Raw genomic sequence first — 25,756 nt, 5'->3', positions numbered from 1 at the left:
TCATTTTTTTAGTGTTTTAAAGAAATAAATATGACCTCCAGCCCTCTCGTTCTTCTCAGGCATTAAATATTTATGTAAAAAAAAAAAAAAAAGAAAAAGTTAGCAATTAATTTAAGGAGGGGCTGGATCTCACCTTTTCAAAACATTTGGAGGCACAGTTCTCTGGGAATGGTGTAGGGGTAGGAAAGAAAAAGATTATATAATTTCTAGGTGGCAGTGTGTGAAATGGCATTAATGTTTAAGCATGAGTTTATAAACCAGACATAATTAGCATAAATGTGTTGAGGACATTGATGTCCTGTAAACTTCTATCAGGTGAAGCATAATTAAATTTTCTTTTTTCATTTCTCTCTTTATTTTATGATAGAATTCTTGCTACTGAAACAGAAGTCATTTGGTTTCTAGTTAAAACTGAAAGCTAGTAAATCTTGTCCTCCAGTGCTGAAAGGATGACACTGGAGCAAATAGAACAAGAAAGGCAGCTGAATAACAAGTATGCAGGTTCTTCAAAACCCACATACATGAATTGTAGGAAGCAATTTTCCTCAAAAGATTCCATTAATGTTGACCTTGGCCAACTTCCAGGCACCCACCCAGCCACTCTGTCACTTGCCCTCCTCAACAGGTGTGGTGGGTTGACCCTGGCTGGATGCCAGCTGCCTACCAAAGCTGCTTTTTTTCGTGGACAGTACTCTTCAGCTGGTCAGGGGAGGGAAAATATAAAAAAAGACTCATGGGTTGAGATAGGGATGGTGAAAGATCACTCACCAATTGCCCTCATGGGAAAACAGACTTGACTTGGGGAAAAAATTAATTTATTGCCAATCAAATCAGAGTATGATAGTGAGAAATAAAAGCAAATCTTAAAAGAATATCTTCCCCACATACCTCTCTTCTTCTGGGTCTTAATCTCTGTTCTGGTACCTGGGGCACCTCCTGTCTCTCCTTCTACACTGACCTTGGTGTCTGCAGGGTTCTTCCTCTCACTTTCTCACTCCTCTCTTCAGCTGTACTTGCTGTTGCACAGTAACTTTCCCCCTTCTTAAATACATTATCCCAGAGGTGCTACAACTGCAGCTGGTTGGTTCGACTTTGGTGTTGAGATAAAGATGGATATCACTTATGAATTACCAGCACAAGCAAAATGGATTTGAATTGGGGAAAATAAATTTATTGCCAGTTAAGTATAGTTGGTTAATTAAACACAAAGACAGAATTAAAGCAACACCTTCCCTCTGCTTTTTCTCAGTCTTAAATTTACTCTTTCATTGCTGACTCCAAGGAGAGCAGGGAGATTGGGGAAGGGGGATTGTGGTCGGTCCATAAACACTCCAATGTGAGTCCTTTCAGAGGGCTGCAATTGTTCAGGATAAACATGTTGCAACAGGGGCTCTTACATGGATTACAAGGTGGATATTGTGCTCTTTCCTGGGGCCAACACGTCAGCCTGTAAACCCAATGCACTAGTCCAGACAGAAAGGAGAGGAAAAGTTAAATTTACATCCAGTTTACTCTTGCAGATTATAACTTTGCTGCTGCATGTGCAGAAAAGTTTGTGCATGGTAGTTCAGAATCTGATTTTTGCAATGAACTTCAGCTACTCAAAGAGGCAACTGAAGTTCAGTTTATTCTGGCATATGGAGAAAAAAGAGTGCTTTTTTTGGATTACGTCTTTGTACCCATTTCTATGTAGTGTTAGACTGTGGTGAGATACATCTTTGAGTAAGAGTGTCTGAGGAAAGGAACAGGGGGAGGGAAGAGAGGAAAGCAAGCTGAAAATCATTAGACTTAATGGTGTAGAATGGGCTCAAAGATACTTGGCTAATCTAGATAAAGAGAGAAGCAGCATTTTGTTGTTTATTTTATTATAAATTTCTCAATTTATATTTTGAATATTTTTTTTCCACTTAATCTTTTTAGATATTCTATGTAGGTGCTCATGAATATTCCACTCATTTTGCAATAAATTGTAAATTTGACTTAAATTTGGTGACTCCTTTGATGATTAAGTAGGAATTTATGGATGGAAAATCCATACTGAAATTTAGGAAATGGCAATACATTTTGCAATGAGAAAACCCCCTAATTTCTCAGTGGACATTTTACTTATAAATAACAAATGTTTTCTCAATGAGCATTCATATTTTACAGAGAAAGTACATGAATATTACTAATTTAAGTTAGTGTTCCTCATGTTGTCTTGATTTACTAACTCCACTTATCCTCTTATTTGCCTTTCTAGATCGATTTGCAGTATTAGCAAACAATAATCTCCAAATTCTTAAAATCAATAAAAGTGATGAAGGAGTATACAGATGTGAAGGAAGAGTGGAAGCGAGAGGAGAAATTGACTTTCGGGACATAATTGTTATCGTGAATGGTAAGGAATAAAAGTTGGTGAATTGACTTGTTGCTTTATTTGATTGTTAGATCCCATTTTAACATATATCAGCTTCCAAAAAATACTGATTAAACTAGTTAATATAATTGTTACATCTGTTTAGCATTGTTTTCCTATAAATGTAATTGTTTGATATTGAAAAAAAAAATCTAGTCTACTATGTAAATAGAATTCATTGCATTTCACAGTATCAGTAAATATAAATATGTAAAACCTGATTGTTGTTATTAATCATTCACAGAACATTAACAATTACTGCAAAACCTGAGTAGCAGATTATAGCAGTCCTGTTCACTCTGTATTTTTCAATGTTTTGTCATTTAAACTGCAATTGATTTTTCATAATTATTCACCCTCACTGCATTTACATACTTTATGAACTGTTTTAAAAGTCATAGATATATTTTATTAAGATTAAAAGTCTTATTTATAGATTTTTGAATTTTTTTATGAGGAATAAAATTTATAAGGAGTTACCTAAAAATTTGAATTATACATTTTATAAGTTTATAATAAACCTCTAAGAAGGAAAATTAATTAATTGAGACAAGATGGGGCATTTTACTCAACCTCTCTTAAATTCAGGGTTGACCTGTTGAAAGATAAATATCTCTTCATATATTGCCTGGAAAGGACACAGTTCATAAAGGTCATTTTTTATCTATGCCCTCTTTTTAATGTCAGTTTTGCAATGAAATTTTTTCCACCATGCCTTTTATATTCTGAACCTTAAATGCTTTGCCCTTGACTGGTCGTTCTTGGCAAACCTCAGTTTACAGAAGTCATTATCTAAGTTGAATTCTCAGTTAGTGTCAGCAGAAAGAGCAGGTTCTGGCACAGGTATTGCTAAATCCCAGGAGTCAAGCAGCAGTCTTTGAAGCAGAATTCTTTAGATTGTTGTGGCTAGCTCATTCTGATGCTGCATTACCTCCACTCCTGGTTATCTGCAATTCCAACAGTGCATCCAGTGGCATTTAAAATGCTGAATGAGATTTTCTTCTGCTGCTATTTATGTACATGGATATGATTCTGCCTTCTGATCACCTTTCACTTCTATCTGATATTTATATACACTTGAGCTGAGAGAGTCTGTATTTAATCTAAAACACTACTTTCCAAACTGTGGTTTGACTTTACATAATTTATTGGTGGATTAGAAACACAAATTGGGTTCTTCATACATTTATTATGACTCTAGACAAGAATTCTAACACTCACTTAACTCTAATTTTCAATATTGGGAGGAGAAGGAATTGCCAAACAAGTGATTCGGACATGGTTGCTCATGTAGAATGGCATCAATTAAGAGCTATTTTCTGCTTCATTTATAGTAATAAATGGGTCTTCCTACATAAAATTTGATGTATAAAATTTGGTCCAAAATAGCTTTTAGAGTAATATCCAGAAATAGATGAAAATTGTAGTGGTCTTTTGTTCACATTTTAGTTCAATCCGACATACATACAAGAATAGAATCAAAGATAAACAGATGTCTTCCCAGTAATAATGATGAGAAAAATAATTCCATTTCATTGTCATTGCTGTATCTCTTAGAAGATTAAAGCACTTAAGTAATGTGCTTAACCAAGTCACAGTCCTGTAGTTCTTATTTGTGAGCAGTAAAGAACCTGCTGCTTCTGGCAAAAAATTGGTTCATCTCCTCATGTTCCTAAGTGTATTTTCACTTAGAATGCACTGAAAAGTGGCTAAAATTAACTAAAATGTATTAAACACTTTTTAAGCAACACTTTTTTATTGGAGGTGGAGGAATTGCTGTTGCACACCACATGGTTTTTGTATGCTGAGTAGAGAAAATTTTAGATAGGAGAGAAGTGATCTGTGAAAAACAGTAAAACACACCGTAAAGAAGTGTGAAAATTGTATAACATAGGCTTACTATTTACTGATAATTCTGGTACATGATTTTATGATAATTTGATATATTTAAGGTTCAGAAGCTGGAAGGGCTTCTGAAGTAGAATACTAAAGATGAAATATTTGGAGCAAAGCAACAGAAGTTGATTCTCAATGTTTGATGAGAAAAACCTGTTGAAGTACATTGGGAAACCAAAAGCAAATTCACTGGGGTTTTCTGTTACATCTTCTTTTCTCTAATGAAGTATAAATGGAAAAGGGATAACTGAGTAACTCTGACAGGATGTTCTTGCTAGCAGAGACCTGTATTTTCTGAAGCTCTAATCTCCTTTTCCCTTTCCTCTTCCTTTCTGTGACATTCTGTCTTTTACACACATCCTCTTCCTTCCAATCTCCTGGGATTGTTTTTATTTGTATGTTTCGTAGAATCATGAAATGGTTTGGGTTGGAAGGGACCTTAGAGATCATTTAATTCCAATCCTCGTGCCATGGCAGAGGCACCTTCCACTAGAGCAGTTTGCTCAGAGTCCCATCCAACTTGGCCTTGAACACTTCATATTTGCTTATTAGTCAATGGAAACAGACCTTGGACAGACGTGAAAATTACCAAATGAACAGATATATTAAATGGCAGCCTGTGAGTTGTGCTGTCTCAAATATTATTGCTAATTTTTCTGTCTGGTAGAGGTTCTCTGGGAACTGTTACAATTTTAGTAATAACTTTAGTAATGACACATCAAGAACAGAAACCATTTGTCACTCTCAGAACACAATTACAGTTTTTAGAAATATGGATAGATTGTATCCATTGGGTTCTATCAGATTTCCACTTCGAAAGCTGGTGATACTCCTGCCCAGGAAGTATGCAAGAATTCAGCAAAAAAAGTTAAATATTCATAATCAAGACTCCTGCATATGGACACCTCTTTTAAAAGCACTGTCTGACATCAGTGCATAGTTTTAGGTCTTATATATGTATTGTCTTATACGTTAGGTATAACTACAGTCATCTTAGAATCTTCTCTATGAATATTGCAGAGCTGCTGAAAAAGACTTTATTTATTTTATTCTATAGTAAAAACTGCTATAGATGTCCTGAAAATATTAGAAGTCCTGTGTTTAAGAAAAGTAAAGAAATACTCATAGAAGTGTTTCATATTGTGACTTGATTCCCAAGTGTAACCATAAATTCCCAAATTAGCAAAGGATCCTGTCCTGCGCTTTAAATTGCTCCAGAAACACATAAATTATTTTCTTTTTCATTAACAGGATGTAATGTATGATTTTTTCCAGTTCCCCCTGCAATTATTCTGCTACAGAAATCCTTCAATGCCACTGCAGACCGAGGAGAGGCAATAACTTTGTTCTGCAGAGCCACTGGATCACCTCCACCTGAAATCAGTTGGTACAGGTGAGTTCATTTGAGGGCTGCACATCAGGGCACATTGTTTTTATGCCTCACGATTTTCCACCACAGTCCATTAAGCTGTGTATCCTTAATTTCTCTGCTGAATTTTGGGAGCATTTGCTGTCTGTTTCTATTGTGACTGCTAAAGCTAGATTAAGCATTAATAAGTGAATGAACTTGCACAAATTCAATTGCACTCAGGTTACCAGCAAAGTGAAATAAACATAAAAAGTAACAAAAATACCATATTGTCATGATTTCTTCATGTGTGAGTGGAAACAGATAAAGCTGAAGAAATGAGTCCATTTCCCAAAAACAACACAGGAAAAATGTAACAACAACTTTTCACATGAATGTATCAGGTAAAAACATAGGCATTTGTGCAATAAATAAATGTCCAATACAAATCAACAATATTGATAAAAAGATAACATTTTTCCCATCTGTAAAAATAGATTCTAACCCTAACTCTCCATTTTAATGAGATTGAGAGGAGATATGGCTTCAGACACCTGTAGGACACGGAAATGTTTCACTGAATAAGTTTCAGTGTAATTTAATGTGATTTTAAAAGTGTAAAATGCTTTGAAAATGGAATTGCTTTTAAAGCTCATGTATGGTTTTTTGATTTTATCAGTGACATGAGCGTAGTACAGCTATGTCATTTGGGAACACTTACCATATAACATTTGTAAAAATTTAAATATCTATACACTCTGTGTTCTTTCCGTTCGAACAAAGATGTGCATCAGTCCTGGGATATAAAATATCTCAACACCTCATACCAGTGCACATTTCTATTTTAGACCTGAATAATTTGCATCTACTTATATTATTTCAGGTGAATTAAAAGGTCAATCCATTTGCAAAATGGGCATAGAAGGAATTTCCATTAATTCTTAATCTTCTTTGGAACCTTTGAACAATGTTAGACTAAGGTTATCTTCCTTTGACTGATACCTTCATCTTAATAAGCCAAATATCAAATGTGAATTCGAATTTTTCTCTTGTGCAGTTTGAATCCCAGGAAATGTAAATTAATAGAATGAAAAGTTAAGGAATTAATGTATCTTAGAATTCAAAATTTAGTGAAGAGGAGGAAAAAGATATCCAAAATATGTAGAGCCCAAATTAAAGAACTGGTATTGAATTCAAGCTATGGTTTAATATTCCTTTTATTTAATGTCTTTGAAGTAATTTTTTACAGTGTCTCTCGTACCTGAACAAAACTCTCAAGAGTTGCCTGGAATCTGCTATCCTAAGTGGCTTTGTTATAAGACAGCCAATATTATAGTGTATATATTGTTAAGAAAGAATGCATGAATTTCTGCAGTTTCTGGATATCCCTGTTTATTGTTGTGGGGTTTTTCCCATGTTTTATAAATATATGGTTTACGATTATATAATATATAAAAACATACAATATATTTTAATTTTATATATTATCTATATATAATATTTTACAAATATTACAGAGAGAGGCACTTACCTCTGTGTCCACTTACCAGAACCTCCTGAAGGATTGCTTATTAGTTTGCCAGCACTCAAAGCGCTGAGTTTTTTCAACCATTCATTAAATATTTTTAAAAGATTTTACAAAAGCTTCACAGGCTTGTGGACTGAGTATTGAATATTCAGTGTGGAGGTTTCTGTTTTGTTTCCATTTCAGGAATTAAGAATATTGGCTTATATGCCTCCCTTCCCTGTTGCTTTGTTTTTTCCCCTTTCATTCTCTTTTTATTTTGTCTTATTAGATTGTAAATTCTTGTCAGTAGAAAATATTCTTGCTTTTATATTTCCTGAAAGTGAGAGGTTTTTAAAGTGGTAGGTGGGAAAGGCCCCTTATCCCTGTGATAGGATATTATTATTGATATGCAAACAGGGAAAAAAGACGGAGACAGATAAATTATTTTTTTCTAGAGGAAACAAAAGTTTCTAAATTGTAATACAGTACTAAATTTCTGCATCAAATTTCTAAATTCTCTGTTCTGAACATTTAAGGTTTCTTTTCACCAACATATAGATAGCCAGTTAAAAGAAATCAGAATCAGCTGATCTCTTTTCCTTGTCTTTGGTCTTACCTAACAATTATGCCAAGTTAAAGACCTTTGCTTTCTATAAGACTTTAGATTCTTTTTCTTTAGAAATTAGACTGAGCATAGAAAAACTAAATCAACATAATCTTTCTTGATTTTGAGAAAAATCTAAAAAGCATTGTCAGTGGTAGGAAAGTCTATCAAAACTGATTTATCTAATATTAATGTGCTTGTCATCCATTGAGAACCTAATTGAATCAGTTTATCGGAATCAATGGCCAATTATTCCCAATTTCATCTTGTTCAGTTTACTTTTTGATGTTGAATGTAAGTTTATAGTAAACTCAGTTTTAAGTTTCTATTTTAATAAAGAAGTGGAATTATGGCTTTAACTTGATTAAACTTTAATGCTGATTTTGGAAGGATTATAATCTTTGTTAAGGGCAAGTTATGGAAATAATGTTCAGTTTTATGTCCAACTGTACCTTTTATCTTTGTGAGTTCAGTCACTTTGTTTAATTTGCCTCAGGTTAACCATTTGTAAAATGGGCATGTGCAATAAAATGATTTAATGGAAGTCTGTTTTCTGAATTCTCAGAATAGCTAAGTGTAGCTAATAGCTTCAGAAAGATGAAAACTATTATCATAGAGAATAATCATGCCATTTCCTGACGTGTCATTGCAAAACACTCAAATGTATACCAAGCTGAGGAAAAGTTCTGATAAAAAGGGAATGATTTGTACTCCATCCTGCTGGAAGATTTTCGTTATATGGTATAGAAAGTGCATCCATGTCTATTGAGGTGGTTCATCAAGATTATGGACTTTTTTTATACCCAGTTCAGTGTTCTTGTGTTGCCTTTTAAAATGGGCTCTCACATGAATTATTCACTCATTGGGTCTACTGAAGTTTCTCTGGCAAGGACTGCAGAATTTGTATCTATCCAAAAGTAGCCTCACCTTGCTTACAATCCACTGATATTTTAGTCAATTCAAAAGTAGATTCCCTTGATGTTTCTTTTGTTTCCTTTTTGGTTTCCAATGAACTGAGTTTAACAAGTCAGCTTCAGCTACGGCATGAAAAATGCCTGTATTTTTAAAATCAGATGACAGTACTATTAAAGTGACATATATTCCTCTGTGTTGATTGTAAGCAAGATGATGAACAAATAGTCTTAAGCTTTAACCTCTTTAAGACAGTGCATAATGTGTTCAAGCTTGAACTGTTTACATTGACCCTTTTCATTTCCAGGTGCTGACGATGTTTAAGATTTTGTCAATTTAAAATGAATGCATCTGAACTAATGTGTCTTTTTTTTTCTCAAAAGCTATTTTAGTTCACTTAAAAATTAGTCATTTTGAAACACCTAGACCAGAAGAAAGATCAGCCAGGTTTAATTGCTGCTCTATTTAATATATATATATATATATATAATATATATACATAGAGACAGAGAGTGGATATTTCATGGACCAAGAGAATCTAATTCTTTTGCTGTTTAACTGATATCTCTATTGAAGCTGATATTGCATTAATGTAAAGATAACCTTCAGAGAAGCAATGCTCTAATGGAATTAAATTAGCCAGGACTGAAAGATTAAGATCCTAATGTAGATACAAGTCATGAACTGGAAATCTTTACTCATGAGAATAGTCCTGCTGAAAACATGATGATTGTTTACAATTGTGGTGATAAATTACACCGGTGAAGTTTAGCTGGATCAATTTCCTGATCTTTACTGACAGGACTTAGAATTATCTTACAAAAGAAATAATCTGCTTTAAATGTGTTATTCATATTTTCCTGTTATCTAATTTCAGCATCAGTCTGAATCTCCCCTGTTCACTGGAGGGTCCAGGGAAATGCTCATTTCTGCTTAGAAAGTGCCATAGATTTCACTGATGTTTGTGAAAACAGGCATCTGGAAGTTACTTCTGACCTTGAATATAGACTTTTGTCTCCTAAAAGAAATCACTGAGGAGTTTTTGGTTGTTGGGGATTTTTTATGGTTGTTTGTTTATTGCTGTGTGGGTTCGGTTTTTTATTTGTATGTTTGTTCTGGTTTTGTTTTTTTTTCTGTGAGACCACCTAATGTGGAAAACTAGACTATTATTGGTCTATAAAACAATTTCTATGATTTGCTTTAGAAACAAAATGAACAAATGTCACAATAATGTCTTGAAGTTGACAGCTAAGTGGACTTAGCTGTTATTTACAAAAAAATGTTACTAAAATGCAAGCTATATAGATGCCAGGAGATTCCTATTAACAGATATTAATGCTCCCAAGAAATAAGCAGTATCCTCACTTTTAGGGAAAATATAATTTCAGAAGTTATGAAATATATGTAATTATTGTTAGATGAGAATCAAATGAAAATAATTGTTGCTTAAATCTTGATTTAAATTTAGATGTCCAAAACTAGGCGCATTGAATAGAATAGAATATTTGAGTAATGTATATTATTTTTATTTTAAAATAGTCTGTTTTCAAGAAATTGGCGTTGTCAGCAGCATTATCAGTGCTTATGAAAATCAAGCAATTTCTAGACAGGTGGTTATGAGAAGGGGCTGTTGATGAACCAATGGAAATAAGATCAAAGGAATCCTTTACAAACTAGGCAGAATCAGAAAAAAAAATTAAAAGTTAAAATTGCACTCTTAAAAAAGAAGTTGTGTGTGCGTGCCAAGGTGCTCAAATGGAACGGTCAAACCTCGCTCAGCCCTCAAAATTGTTCACAGGTTTTATTATTTCTGTACCATCTGGTCAGAACTCATTCTAACATCTGGAGACATGCCTGCTTACCAAGTTGTGGCTGGCCAACAACAACTGAGAGGAAATAAATTGGAAGGGTTCTTGAGGTGCCAATAAGCTCTACGTGTACATAATCTAAATCTTTTAGAAGTTACTAAGTTGTTACTACTGTTAACTGCAGCAGTTAAAATTAGAAAATATGTTTTTAAATGTTTCTCACATACAAGTGCGCATTTAACCAATTTCCTTCTGTCCTTCCTTGAGTGTAAACCATATGTTAGAGTTATATTCACAACCATTTTTCTAACGTTAGATCAATAGAGAACGTTTAAGAACAAAGATATTGTAGTATTTTTAATACATATTTATTTTATAAGCTGACAATAATGTTGTGCAGCTGGGGTCTTGAACATCAAGATGCAGTTCAGAATGTATTACCTGTGTCTAGAATATGCACATTCTTATGGTAAAACACTGTGATCCTGAACACCAATTTTTGCCATCCTAAAATCAACTCCCTTCTCTACATATTGCCAATTAATGCATTTTTAAGGCCAGCATATTAGCTGGCATATTAGTCTCTTCCCTCAAGTATTATTTTCAGCATATTGATGCTTTCATAGGCCATAATTTCAGAGTTTGGAACCTACTGGTCGAGTTATACATTGTTCTTATTTTTTTTTTCAGGAATGGCAAACTTATTGAAGCAAATGAAAAATATGTGCTGAGAGGAAGCAATTCAGAACTAACCATAAGAGATATTAAAAATATCGATGCGGGTCCTTATATCTGCAATGCTAAAAACAAAGCAGGAAATGACAAAAAACAGACATTCCTTCAAGTTTTTGGTAAGTACTGCATAGTATGTCCCATCCTGCCTTTTTAAATATAAACAGTGGGGAAATGAGGTGATAATTCACAATTTTCAGTGGAACAGTATTCCTGCAAGGTGCCTACTGATGCAGCAAACCACCCTCTGTATAATCTTACAGCTTCTTTTCTCCCTGTTGGCTCCTTTAACCTTTACACCTGAATTTAATTTTGAAAGGCTATCTTCAGAATTTACTTTTCTGCTATTCAGATACAGTACAATGGAGTGTTAAATTGTTAATTCACTCTGGTTTTCGTTTAGAAGTTGTCTGCTTGCATGATAACCGAGAAAGAGGGGGAAATTCTGAAAGGGGAAAACTGGCTTATTTGGACTTCTAAACAGTGAGGGTTTTTAATAAGAAAACACCATGCAGAGATGTTCCTGATTTTTTAATTTGTGGGTTTTTTTCTTGACTTTCATTTTTTAAATGCATGATTGCAGATGTAGTCGTGAAAATATTGGCTGATCTGAGTTTCAGAGGATGAAAGTAATAACATCAAAACTCCTATTTCTCTTTCTATACTCCACCGCCCAATCTGTGTTAATGATTCTCTCCTTCACATAGAACTGATAATTTATTTGAAGTTTTGTTTAAATATAACCTGGTGAGAGTAGGCATCTGTGAGAATGTAGAAAACATCTCTAAGGATCACCGTGCAGGAAAAAGGCTGTAGCTAACTTATGAAAAACCTACAAAAACTGAATACGTTGGAGTTTTTTTTACAGTAATGATAGCTTGTAGAAGAGAGAAAGACTATTTACATTTGAAGACTTAAAGGTTGTACTTAGGACCATGGGAAATCAACTTTCCAGCTTAAAAAAAAAAAAAAATAAAAAATTAGAAATTAAATATACAAAGTGAAACAGTTCTAACAGTAGAGGGTAATCTGGTCCCTTACATTGGAAGAGCTTAGCTGTTGGATTGGATAATACTGTCATTTGGGATCTGGGAGCCTGAGGCTTAAGCCATTGTGTCAGATGAACACATCCCACTGCCTTTCCTGTCTGAGAAACTCTTCCCAGCCCTCCACACTGTGCTGTCTCCAAAGCTCTGTACTCCAGGTGGGTTGCCCAGCTATTGGGCTATTGTTCTTGAAAGTTGTTGTTCTTGAGGTACTTGAAAGTTATTCTCAATTATTTCATTCTTTCATCTTTTAGCAATCACTTTGCTGGGGACTCCCTGAAAAGCTAAATCCAGATGTTTTAGTAAACACGATTAACTGGTTTAATCCATTTTGAACCTACACGTCCTTTTTGTTTCCATGACATCCTAAACTCATAAATTTCTTATATCATTTCTTTCTGGTATGAAAAATATTTTCTTATGAGTAAGTTTGGAGCCTATTAATCTCTTTGACTGATAATTATAATTTTAAGAAAAAAAGCGAAGAATAATTCTGTAGGTTCTTTGCATCAAATGTAGTTTTCTCTCTTACTAGTTCATTTATTTTTGAGCTATGACTTTTCGGTCAATTTAGCTTCTCCTTCTGTGGAAACCATTGTGAATCTCTGAACAGTGTATTCCTGTACCTTTCTGGTTATAATTCCATGTGGCAAGGTGGGAAAGGCACGCAGGGTTTGTGTTGTGAGGGGAACTGATCTTGGTGCCCTCTCACATTCAGTTTTTCTCTCTAGCTCTCCCCAAGTACCAAAACAGTGTTTCCACAGAACTGTTTGCAGTGTCTCCCACATCTCTTTCCTGAGTGGATAATTTAGAGGTTAATGTAGCAAATCTTGAGCACACCATCAAGTGTTCATATTTAGTTACTTTTCCTGTGTGCTTTACTATTGAATATATTTAATTTATATTATAATAGCCTGTATGCTGGTAGTTAGCCCCTGTGTCATGATTTCATCCAGTAGGCAGTTAAGCATCACACAGCAGCTCACTCACTTCTCCTCGCCAGCAGTGGGATCATGGAGAATGCCAGAAGGAAAAAGAAAAATAAAATTCATGGGTTGAGATAAAGACAGTTTAATAGAACAGAAAGGGGATAATAATAATAATAATAATAATAATAATAATAACAATAATAATAGCAATAATAATAGAATCAAAATATACAAAAAAAGTGATGCACAATACAATTAATTGCCCACCACCCACCAACCAATGCCCAACCAGTTCCTGAGCAATGGCCCTGGACAGCTTTCCCACGGTTTATGTGCTGACCATGGCACCGTAAGTGTGGAATATCCCTTTGGTCACTGGGGCCAGCTGTCCTGGCTGTGTCTCCTCCCAGCTCTCTGTGCACCCACAGCCTCCTCTCTGGTGGGGTGAGAAGCTGAAAAGTCCTTGATTTACTGTGAACATTGCTCAGCAACAACTAAACCATCAGTGTGTTACTAACATTATTCTCATCCTGAATCCAAAACCAGGTGAGCTACTAGGGAGAAAATTAACTCTATTTCAGCCAACAGCAGGACACCTTTGGGAATAGTATGATCAATTAAGCCTCTTACCTTATTTGTAATCTCTACAGCTCATTGTAATTTTAGTTTAATATTGCCTCTACAAAATTCACCTCTATTTAACTGTGAAAATGTAGAGCACGCTTTTAATTTCTACTACAAAGAACTTTACTTTTTATTTTTCTGTTTCATGCAGGTTAAACTCCCAGTCGTATACACAGCCAACAACTTATTATACTTTTCTTCCCATTAAATGTGTTAAAATAACCTGTGCTCTGAAAATGGCAAGGCAGATGGGTGGTTATTATAGCTAAACAGTACACAAACAGCTAGTTTGTGTTAAAATGGCCTATTAAATTACATTTCTCTTTCCCACTTCATTAGCTTACTTGTCTCATAAACCTGCTATCTTGAATTCTAATTTACAATGCCAACTCCTTGGGGCAACAACTACTGTTTCTACTACAGCAGGGCTCTGGCAGGGTTGAAACTTGTTCACACATTTCTACATTCCTTCTTCCTCTCTCTTACTTCCTTACCTGTTTGGAGCACCTCTACCATTTAAAATAAAAATGATCTAATCTATAAAGGCAGTGATGACAGTTTTCTCAAAAGACAAGTCTTAAATCCCTTTGAGTAGTAACAGCATTTTAACCTGTTTCAATTACACAATCTAGAAAGAAAAACTCGGGTTTATCATTTGCTAAATCAAGTCAACATTTCATACTAGTATGTGTGTGAATCCTTATTATGTCAGGAATCAAGTTTCAGCAATCTCTTTCTTAGGTATTTCCATGTTGGTCTCTAGTTTGTTTACTAAATTAAAATTGTACTGGCAGTTTCCAGGAGGATGGAGCTGCAGTTTTGATGATTCAAATATGGCTGTGCAGGAAGAGAGCAGAAAAGTATGATTCCTCCTGTGATATTTTAATCAGGAGATCCTATCAGGCAGAGATACAGGCATACTAAGCCTCTCACCAGTAAATCCATGTTTGTCTCAATTACAAGCTGATTAAAGCAGTTCTTCTGATGAGATATAATCAGGACTATCCCAAGCTTTATATATGTGTCACTTCCAAAGTTTGATGAAGTTTTTTGTCAAAGATATGGGTAGAACTCTGTGAATGCAATAAATTGTGTACCTTTTCCAAGAGACTGGTTATCAGCAAACAGTGACAAATCTAAAACTTCAGGTAGTTATCTGTGTTCTTCATAAGGTTTTTGGAGAGGCTTTTGGTGCACAACAGTGAGACAAATCCAAAAGAGACCAAGAATGGAATCTGAAAGAAACTTGTTTATTGAGAAAGTGTTGGAGAACTTAACACCAACCTTCCCTGCTCAGAGAGTAAACTTTCCAACCATTAAATTTTATTTCTTTATTTTGCAGATCACTCTTTTCATATTTATAATATGCATGTCTTGTAATAAGCAGTTCCTTACCTTCTAAATAAAAAAAATTAATGAAGTTTAAGCATAAGTCCCTTATATAATCAACTATTTTTTATTTCATCCAGGTGATCTAGTTCACAAATTTTAAAATTACATCACTACAAAAGTATTTCAATATTTTTGACTGAAGAAACCAGTAAAGACCTGGAGGCTTTCTGAATTTGCATTCCAAGACTCTGCATTTTTATATGCTTCATATTTGCTAGAATACAACAAGCAAATACCCATTCAGTTTGAGAATGACCTTATTAATTTAGAAAGAACAGTTAAAGAATTGGAGGCAGAAGGGAGGATAAAACAACTGTTTCAGTATTTCTGTCAATACTAGTCTTGTCATTTTCAAATAAATATTGTTATTTACATGTACACAAATGTATTTTAATATTTTTCAATGTCCAAAATGTCATTGAAAGGTATTCAAATAGTGTAAAAACTTTTATTCGATAGCAAGTTATGACTTGTGACCTACAAAAATGAAGCAATTAAATAATATCCCCCATATGAGCACTCTTCTTCTTCCAAGTAATAACTGTCAGCTAGACATATTTGATGATTAATCAGTGCTTATTCCTTTAAATGTCAGCTGCTCTTGTCTAAAATGTCAAGCTAAAACTTTTCATCTTGTAGTGATTCATTTGAAGAAGGTCTTAAAGAAATTTAGAATACGTCTAAGGTTAAAAATTAAAGAGTATTATTTATATGTTTTGGAACATGCATCATCTTGAGCAGATTATATTGTCTGTCATCTTTTCCAGATGTGGAAATCTTCTTGTTCTGGTAGAAATAATGTAATTATAAATTCTGAAAAATTCTGACATAAAGTACTATATCTGATGCTTTTTTTTATTTTTTTTAAAGTGGTGTATCTGCCACAGCTCTTTCCTTTTTTCCGGGGATGATATTATATCAAGGGAAGGGAATGAAAGGATAGAACAGATTATATTGTAGCCAGGTGATATGGCTGTAGGAATACAGTGCCTGAGTGCCAAGGTCAAATATTTCATAGGCATTTGGATGATCCTGAAAGTGAGAGTAACAATTGAAGGTATTTTGAAGTTTAATATAATTGTCTTGTCTCAAATTCTCTTTTTGTTTTTAGTTTTCTCCACTGACATCCTTTGTTGAATCACAGAGGAGAGTTTCATATTTTCTCAGCCAAATTGATATCCTGGTGCTGCATCCAATAAATCTGGATCTAGTTGACATTTCAAGAACCCCTGATCACTTGGGTATTTTCTTTCTACACATGATGTCACTCACCATAGTTATATATTAATGAAGCAGGATGTTAGTTCAGTCCTTTCTTGGGTCAAATGCTACTTTTTTTTTAATCTCTATGCAGTAAACATACAATAGTTTATTCATAATAGTCAAGGGTGAACAGACAGTAGACAAGCAACAGGAGGAGTGTGGAGAAAAGGGATAAGGAGTGAGACAAGAATGGTGTGGTGGAAATGGATAAAAGAGAGGTGGGTGATGTATCTAGAGACAGCAAGTTTGAACCTGGTTTTACTGTTCTTCTTGCTGATGCTGAATGCAGCACCTATCTGTGAGACAATGGCCATAAGTGAAATAGTGCTCATAAAATGAGAGGAGACGAGACATAAGGAAAACATTCCTCAGTGCAACAGGCACTGGAGAGGGGCTGTGCAGTCTCTGTTCTCGACATTTCTCAGGATAGTGCTCCACAAATCCCTGAGTAATCTGACCTGAACAGGGTCTGCTGACCCTCTGTTGATGAGGAGGTTAGTCCAGATGACCTTCTGGAGTCCATTCCAACCTGAATGATTCTCTTTCCCTTTTTGATCCATTAACATAAGCCAATATTGCTCTTCTGCATAGCTATACTTTAGTAAGGCCATTGGAAAACAGGTTACATCTCTTTATTTTCTGTTTCATATGGAGTACACTATTGTAGTGCTTCCTCAAAAGCAAAGCTCAGAAAAAATACATAGAAAATATATTGTTTTCAGTAAATGTACTGAAAGTTGATGAAGTCAACGTTAAGAGCTGCCAAAATTTTATTTGCTCATGTAATCTGAATTCATGGCTTTTGGGTGTAAACTTAAAGAATCATATTCTTATTATTACATGTTAGATTTTCCAGTGGGATGAGTGCCTGCCTCATTCAATCTGTAAAGTGGATAAGTTCAGAGAAATTTAGTAATCATTATATATGAAGTCATACATAAGACCAAAAGATTTTTACTGAAGATACTTGAATGCTGTGGAAGAGAGTAATATTCTATGCATAGTTCTACAACAGAGTTCTTTCGTGATATTATACAGATAAGTCCTTGCACATGCTACCAGAAATTGTGATGCATATGCAAATAACCTGACAAGTTAAAGTATAGATTGAGAGCTGTGGTTCCTGTGTTATTGAGGATATAAAGTGGAATGATTTGAAGAATGCAAATAATATCTGGAATTTTTTGAATGTGTTTTACCGCTAGTATAGTTGGTAAGCAAGGATTAACAGCTTTGGATCAGAGGACTCTTCAGTTCTTAATAGAGGTAATACCAGTGTGATGTGTTTTTTGTTGGGGGATTTTGTTAAATTCTGTAATTTATGTAAGGCAGTTAAACATTGCTAAAGATCAAAGTCCATGAATAGTAATAATGCTTTTTTTTTTTTTTCTGAATAATTTGCATTTGAAGACAAACACAGATTCTCATGGAATCAAAGAATACCTGAGTCAGGAAAGCATCTCTGCAGACCATCTAGTCCAGAGTCAGCCAGAGCAGGTGTCTTGGGATCAAGTCTAGCTGGGTGTTGAGTATCTTCAAGGATGGAGACTCCACAATCTCCTGGGCAGCTTGTTCTGCTCTTGAGTTACCCTCAGGTTTTCCCTCTTTCTGTGTTTCAATTTGTGCCGTTGGCTCTTGCCCTCTCACTGGGCACCACTGAGAAGGTTCTGGCTCTATGTGTACTCACCTCTGTCAGGTGTTTATACACATGGATGAGATCCCTGATCCTCAGGGGTGAATTGTGGCTCATTCTCAACTTCTTGACCACCAGGACCCCCTGGGCCCTCTCTGCAGAGCTGCTTTCCAGCCAGTCAGCACCCAGCCTGCTCTGGTGCATGGGCTTATTCCTGCTCAGAGGCAGGATCATCATGGAATCACTGAACCTTTGCCTCATTCCTGAATTGCCAGAGAGCAGTGAGGGCTGACTGGTCCCTAAGGGGGGAAAAAAAGCACACAAACACAGCCACCAGGACAGGTCAGCCAGGATCCATCCCACACTACTCCAGGAAGGGAGAAAAAAAAAAAAAAAAAGGGGTTTTAAAGATAAATTTTGAGATGACATTCTTTGTGTAGGATCAGTAATGGAATTTGTATTTTCAACAGTGCAGCCTCAAATAATACAACTTAAAAATGAAACCACCTTTGAGAATGGGAAAGCAACCCTCATCTGTGAAGCAGAAGGAGAACCTGTCCCAGAGATTACTTGGAAAAGGGCCTCTGATGGAATGACTTTCTCTGAAGGCGATAAGGTAAATTTGCATTTAATGTATAAAATATCTAAATAAATATTGTCTGGCTAATCTTCTTTTTGCAAGCAGAAAATTAATTTAGAGATAGATAATTGTAGATTCCTCTGAAGGAATTGCTATTTTCCAAAGTAGCAAGAGAGACATGGAGATTTTAAATTTGAAATAAAGAAAAAAAAGGCAATAAAATACTGAAAGGTAATTCATCTCTAAAGGCTTAAATTTTCATACATAATCCCTACTAATGGTTTCAATGTCATGATGGCTACACACAGCCCTTCTTCAGTGTATTTGGACTCTGTCCAGTAATCCTCAAAATGAAGTGGAGCTTATAGATATCTAAAATTAAAAAATCTGAATACTCTGGAGTTCTTTATTTCCCACTTCATTTTTTTCATTCTACTTTTCTCTTTTCTTGTATTTTTCCTTGCGCAGAGGACAAACTGAGCCTATTTTCCCATTTTTTTCCCCATTTTTGTGTTTTATTACAAAAGTAAATTGAGTAGAGAAAGATTGCAGCCTGACAATGCGGAAAGTCAGTTACTGTGGGAACAAGAGCTGTAATTAGATGGAATGGTGAAAGTAAAAGGGCACAGTGTAGTGTTATTCCTAACCATGTAGACAGCAAGACGTTTCTACAGAGCTCTTTTTAATTTTCCCTTTTTAAAAGTAATTTTCTTTTGGTATTTGAACAAGTATTTCCTTCTTAATTTCCTGACATAAGCTACAGAATGTCTCTGTACTGGTTAAAGTAAGACATACTATCTTTCTGGCTAACTAATTCAGAATTTTTACTCCAGATACTCAAATACAGTCTTCTTGCAGATTTTTGCATATTCTTAGGCATTGCTTAAAAAAAAAACAAACAGTTGAAAACCTGTGCAGCAGTCATGTCACTGAGAGAACTAGATACATAGTAAGTCACTCAATTTATAGGGAATTGCTGTATATTAAGGAATTATGTACTTTCATTATTTGTATTCTGAAGGAGAAGGTCTGGTCTGGTCTAATCTCTGACTTGACCTTTCCTGGAATTGAGGCAATTTGTGAGGCTCTGTCTACCATTTTCCTGCTCTGTGATTTCTATTTTGAAGCAATATAACAGTTTTTCTAAATTAATTTTTCAAACAGTTTTGCATTAAAATAAAGCAGTTTCTCTCTTCCTTAAATATTTCAAGTTAAAGGTCATCTTTCTAACCCGCAGAGATTACACTTGGTTCAAAGGTTACAAATGTGGCCTCTTACTTATGTTTTAAATGATCCTGAAATAACTTTGTTACATCAGACATCGAAAAGAAGAGCAAATAGCAGAAACAAGCTTAAAAATGTTGGTGTAGTTGAAACCTGAAATTTATCCAGTGCTTATATAGGCCAGTATCACGTTCTTAATTCCAACTGCAGGTGGTTAAACTACCAGACGTGTTGCTGTAGTACTCTCTGAACTGTAGTTCAACTCAATAATACTGACAATCAGACAAAAATCTATATTCACTTCCTACTTGAGTGCTGACATTCTCTATGTGGAAGATAAAAAGAGTGAGAATAAATACAGTTACGTGGTTTCCTTTGTTCTTGCCAGTGAAAGAACTCTGTGTATTGCTCTGGGGAGAGTTTGTGCTGAATCTTGAATAAATGTTCTGAAACACTGTATATGTTCTTGAGCTATAAAATATGCTGCTACATTTGCCCTGTGGTCCTCCAGCTTTAGGGTGCCAAAGGCTTGGCTTGTGCTTTCCTACCAAATTAGGCGACTAGGGAACAAAACTGGCAGTGATTTAATTATTGAATAATTGTTGAATAATACAGCAATGTTTTGCACATAGAAAAAAAAGGGAAAGGTGAATTGAAGAAAATGAGGGAAGAGGGAGAGTAACACAGAACATAGTCTTAAATTGAAATTATTACTTATGTGTAATAACTTTTGAAGTAATATCCAGTCACAAGGCAAAATACATTATGCATAAAGATTATAATCTACATTCAATGGATTTATCTTTTGAATTTTTGCCAATTTTTAAACATTCTTGGTATTAACTGCACTTTATTCAACATTTCTGTTGAATTAAGGGTATCGTTAGGGGATGATTTTTTTCCATAGAAGATGGAAGAACTGCTCATGCTATAACATTAACATGATCATGATTAAAGAACACAGAAACTGCTGTTCTTACTTTTTAATTATACTTTTATTAATTTTAGTATGTACCTCCTCAGTCATGTTTTGCTGAAATGCAAACATACCTCACATGGATAAGGAAGAAGGCTGAATGTGAGATCTTTCTTAGCCTGCATGGATTCAAAATGTTTTCTTTCCAGTGATAGGTCTTATAACCGGGATGTAGGCTTTCCTGAGTTTTGAAATTATTATGTCCTAAAGAATGGAAAATATGCACCAAACTCGTAGATCAAAGAAGTAACCCATCTGGGCTTAAGAAGGATAATATTAATGAGTAAGAGCTCTATAATTATCTCTTTGGAAAAACAGCTTTGATAAAGGATTTTCAGTACTTCAGAAGTGTGTATTTGAAAGCTGAAGCCAAGTGAGTTCAAATCAGAAGAAAGGAAGCCTTTTCCTCTCTCCTTTTATCAGTTAGCCTTTGGAACAATCTACCACACAGTGTGTGTTCCCTCTTTCACTGACAATCTGAAATATAGGGATCTTTCCCTTTCTTCTGACCTCTCTTGAAAGTTGAGTAAAACTTTTCCAGGAGGTCGCATTAGATGACCTCTGTCATCCTTCTATGGCTTTTTTAACCCATAAACACATGAGGGTGGGTAAGGTTCAGTAAATTAATGACTATGCATGATGGAAGGTGTTTGTCTCACCCTGTAACGTGTGACAATGGAGGTTTAGTCCAAGACCAGAGCTTCAGCTGCTGTTTCAGTGTCAAGCCAAAACTCTGCCTCTGCTCTTCTTGTCCCCAGCTCCCCAGCACTGCACGTCCTTGCACTAATGTGCCAACCTGGCTGTGCCCCTTCCAGCTGTGATTTGAAATGGTGTGTTCCTAAAGACCACCGTGCATCCAGCAGGCCTGGCCCTTCTCCCAGTGAAAAAGAGGAGGCAGGACAAGATTTGGGTTTTTTTAAGAACAGAAGGAAAGATAGTGATTGGATTTGATTTGGCATAATCACTTGTAAAATGGAGTTTGGAAGTGCACATATATATCTATACATGTCCCTCAAGGAGAGCATGTCCTGATCAGTGGCACAAAAATGTCATTGACTCCTCTGAATCCTGCAGAACTGTGAGGGCAGAGTTTAATGCTCTACTTTCATAGTATCAAATTCTAGCAGAAATATTAAAGCTGACCAATGTTGTTTGTAGTTGCCCTGTTTTGGAATACACATTACAATAACAAATGGGGCTTGATATGAGACAGTGGCTACTCTGTATGCAGCACATGTCCAAAGAGACATATGCTGAATACCCTGAAGAATTTGTGACCTAAACACTTTCTGAATGAAAGAAGTCAGTGCAGAGAGATCCCAGTCACAACTTGGTTGTTGGATTTAAGATATGGATTTATACTGTATTTTTTACTGTACTTTGTACTGTATTTAAAACACTGAATATCTCTCAAGTATCTTATACTGTTTTCCTTGTATCCACAAGTAAAAAGCCCTGATTTTCAACTTTATAATGACAACTTTACAGAAACAGCTTGAATTCTCCTTTGCTTCATCTACCTTCCATTGTAATAATGTGTGTCTCTCTGTGAAATTCCCTGTGACATTGTTTATAAATATTGCAGAGTTCAGACCAATATTTAAGTTATTTTCCAAGTTTGAATTCACTTTATATTGGCATGCAAATCGTAGCTATGTGGAACTGATAGAGTTTTTCATAGTTTTTATGATCAGGCAATAGGCAAAGGTAAAGAATTTGAGGTTTGTTTTATCTTTTTCTTTGAAAGGTCAACTCTGTTTTTTCTTCAAGCCTTTTAACTCCACTTCAGCCATTACAAATGATAACAAAAAAAAAAAAAAATCACATTTTTTTTTCTCCCCGTATGTACTGTTTCTGCACAAAAAGAAAGTGTTACAGTGTCAGTCTTTTGAGACAATAATGAGAGTGCTTTCAAATTCTTTCTTATCAAGGATCAGGTCTTTATCTGAAATGAATCACAGAAAACACAGATGTATCTAGGGTATTTTAATTGATTCCAGGAGACATCTTTCTTTTACTGAGCTATACAAATGCTGCTCTTTGTAAATAATTCTCCTTTGAATAGCCGGAAAAATGTAAGAGGCAAGTCTCTTTGCCATGTTGGAGAAAATTGTTATAACCTGTTTCAACTACATATTGTGTGAAAAGCTTCTACTTACAGTATCATAGAATATTTTTGTTGCTGCAATATTAGCACAGGCCTGCAGGTCAGAACAATTTATGTAGCCAGCTGCAATTATGTTTGATTATACAATTGAGACACTCTGCAAACAATTCAGTCAGGCCTCAAAGGTTGTTCTGTTTTTAACCACAAATGAATCTTAGTGGGATTCACATGTTAAGGCTATGAAAACAAGAGTATTGTGACTGGAAGGAAAAGGTAAGCAAATGGACTTGAGCAACAGGGTCACCTTAAATGTTGGGTAATTAGTACTGTTGAGAATATGCAGATTTTTACCCCACAACATATGTAAATAATGGAGCACATATGACCACTGAATAGGAGACTCTCAGGGGCCATCTGATCCATGGAAATCTGTATATGGTTTGGTGCTTCTTCATCTTCTCTGTGGCATGCTCAGCTACACTAATAGGGAGTTGGGACAAACTCTTTGGTAACTAGAAGGAGCAAAAGGTGAAGTGTACAGTTTGGAGAGGTGACAGAATTTTAGTAGGAAGACTGAGTTTGGAGAAGAAGGATTGTTTGCAGTTGGAAATGAAGAGCAGCTTTCTTTGGTGACCTGAGGAAGCGTTACAGTACGAAAGCTGTGAGGAAATGTGGGTATTTCTAAGTTCTCAAGTAGCTCAATCAATCATCTGAGCTCTGCACAGTCCTTTAAGGAAACAATATCTGCAGTGATGTGTAAATGAAGCCACAACTGAAGCTGGAAATTATTTTGAGGTACCACAGCCTCAGCCTCAGTGCAGCCTTGGCTGGTGGTTATATTGACATCTCAATACTAAATGTCAGCCACACAACCAGACAGCCTTTCAGAATTGTTCCTCTTTTGGCATCTAAATTAAATTATCTCTTACTCAGAGTAGACCCAAATGGCTGTATATACACAGAGTCATAGATGTATTTATGTTGTGTGGATGGCTGTACTGGTATTACACTAGCTCAGAATCCTCTCACTTCTGTAAATTTTTTATTTTAGTAAAACTTTAAGGTCACCTTCCACTGGGAAAAATTAAATAAGCAGAGACTGAGTTTTTGATTATTTAAAGAAGACAAAAAGGCAAGAAAATGTAACATTTAATAACTCTTCTGGCTTAAAAGCTTAAACAACCTAGGGAAAGAAAGACATTTATTTAGGAGCATGATTAATTTAATCAGTTGTTTAATGTGATGCCTTAAATTAAGTACAAAGTTTTTATCCCTTCTGTAAATGGGTAATCCTATTTCTACCAAATTTATATTTAAAATTTAAAAATTGTCTCCCATTTAATCTGTTTGCAGATATTTTTGGCTACTTTCTGTGGATTGTGCTGCTATATTTACTGGCTGAAATAAAGCTGTACAGGCTTGGAAATGGTGTTTCTTTCCCTTCCAGTATTAGTTTTTCCCATTTAGCCATAAGTGTTGATATTAGGTCTATTACACTAAAGAAGAATGAAATTATCAGGGAACTTTTTTTTTGGACCGACATTTCCTGCAGTATCAGGGCAGCTTGGACTTTATTATTCATTCATTTCTTCCGCAACACAAAAAACTATTTCATGAGCTTCTGCCTATGTATGAGTTGTATTGTCTGCTAATGGTTTAAGAACTTCCAAAGAGCTGTTATTTGTTTGATGAAATAGAGATCTTTTACCTGATGATACCTTAAGTGATACATCCACACTTTATAGGCTGGTGCCAGTTGGAGCTGTTATTCACTGATAGGATATTCTCCAGAGACTTCAAAAATGTTGTGTTTTTTTACATGCTGCCTGCACAGGTAATGAGCACAATCAATGGCACAATGAGCAGTGCAAGGCTGGCAACATGTATTTTACACAGTTAAAACCTGTCAACAGTTTTTCTGACCTGAAAGACAGCTTGAGTACCCTTATATATTAAGAGAAAATAAGTCTTTAGACTTTTGGCAGAAATAGGATGACAAGTGGGCTGGATTCTTTTTTTCAATCTGTTGTTTGATTTGTTTAATAAACTCTCTAAAACTCTGTGTAATAGTTAGCTCTTAATAATTTATTAATGTCCTTAGTTTGCTTAAAAAAAACCAACAGATTTTCCTATCACATTTTCACTGTACCATCTCTCTGTGTGCATCTACTCATAAACTATTTTTCCTATTGATACCATTTTTCAGATTTCAAACAGGCACATTATGCCACTTTAACATGACAATGATGAGATACAAAGTGAAGACTCTACAGCATCCTTTACTGACAGATTCAGCAAACAATATTTCTTAGGACTGCACAAATGAATGATAGGTCTGAGCTTTGATCCTTGGTCAAAATAGCTCCCATCTATGATGGACTCAACTTTTGTTATTAAAATTCCTAAATGTTCCATAAATAATGTTATTAATAATAATATGACGTTTGTCTTTTTACAAATTCCTGCTTGTGCAAGTAGAGCTTTGACATTTATGTCGAAGAATTAGTAGCATATGGTAATCTTTACCTTACTGCAAGCTGATGATCTGAAATGCTTTAATATATCTTATAGGTAACATTAAAGCCCTCGGGGTTATATTACTGGGTAAAAGTTGTTTGAATTATCATAGTATTCTATAAACATTCCTCTACTTAAATAATATACAAAAGTGGATATTTAATATAGAAAGTTGCATTAAGAATACAGTTATGTGAATATTTAGAGTTCCAAACTGAATAAATACCAGTACATTTAAAAAGTCTCATTTGGTGTTATCG

General features: G+C 35.1%; 1 protein-coding gene across 1 annotated transcript in view; it reads left to right on the top strand.

The window, feature by feature from the left end:
* NCAM2 (neural cell adhesion molecule 2) overlaps positions 1–25,756 on the top strand; it is a 270,479-nt gene that overhangs the window by 144,695 nt on the left and 100,028 nt on the right. Inside the window, exons 5-8 of the mRNA XM_032679671.1 lie at positions 2,243–2,380; positions 5,570–5,687; positions 11,164–11,324; positions 18,563–18,708. Of these exons, the coding sequence (XP_032535562.1) occupies positions 2,243–2,380; positions 5,570–5,687; positions 11,164–11,324; positions 18,563–18,708 (563 nt within the window). The remainder of the gene's footprint in view (positions 1–2,242; positions 2,381–5,569; positions 5,688–11,163; positions 11,325–18,562; positions 18,709–25,756) is intronic.

This window comes from Chiroxiphia lanceolata, chromosome 2 (assembly GCF_009829145.1).
Source record: "Chiroxiphia lanceolata isolate bChiLan1 chromosome 2, bChiLan1.pri, whole genome shotgun sequence".
Lineage (NCBI taxonomy): Eukaryota > Metazoa > Chordata > Aves > Passeriformes > Pipridae > Chiroxiphia > Chiroxiphia lanceolata.
Note: the sequence above shows the minus strand (reverse complement) of the source record. Positions and strands in the feature narration are given on the sequence as shown.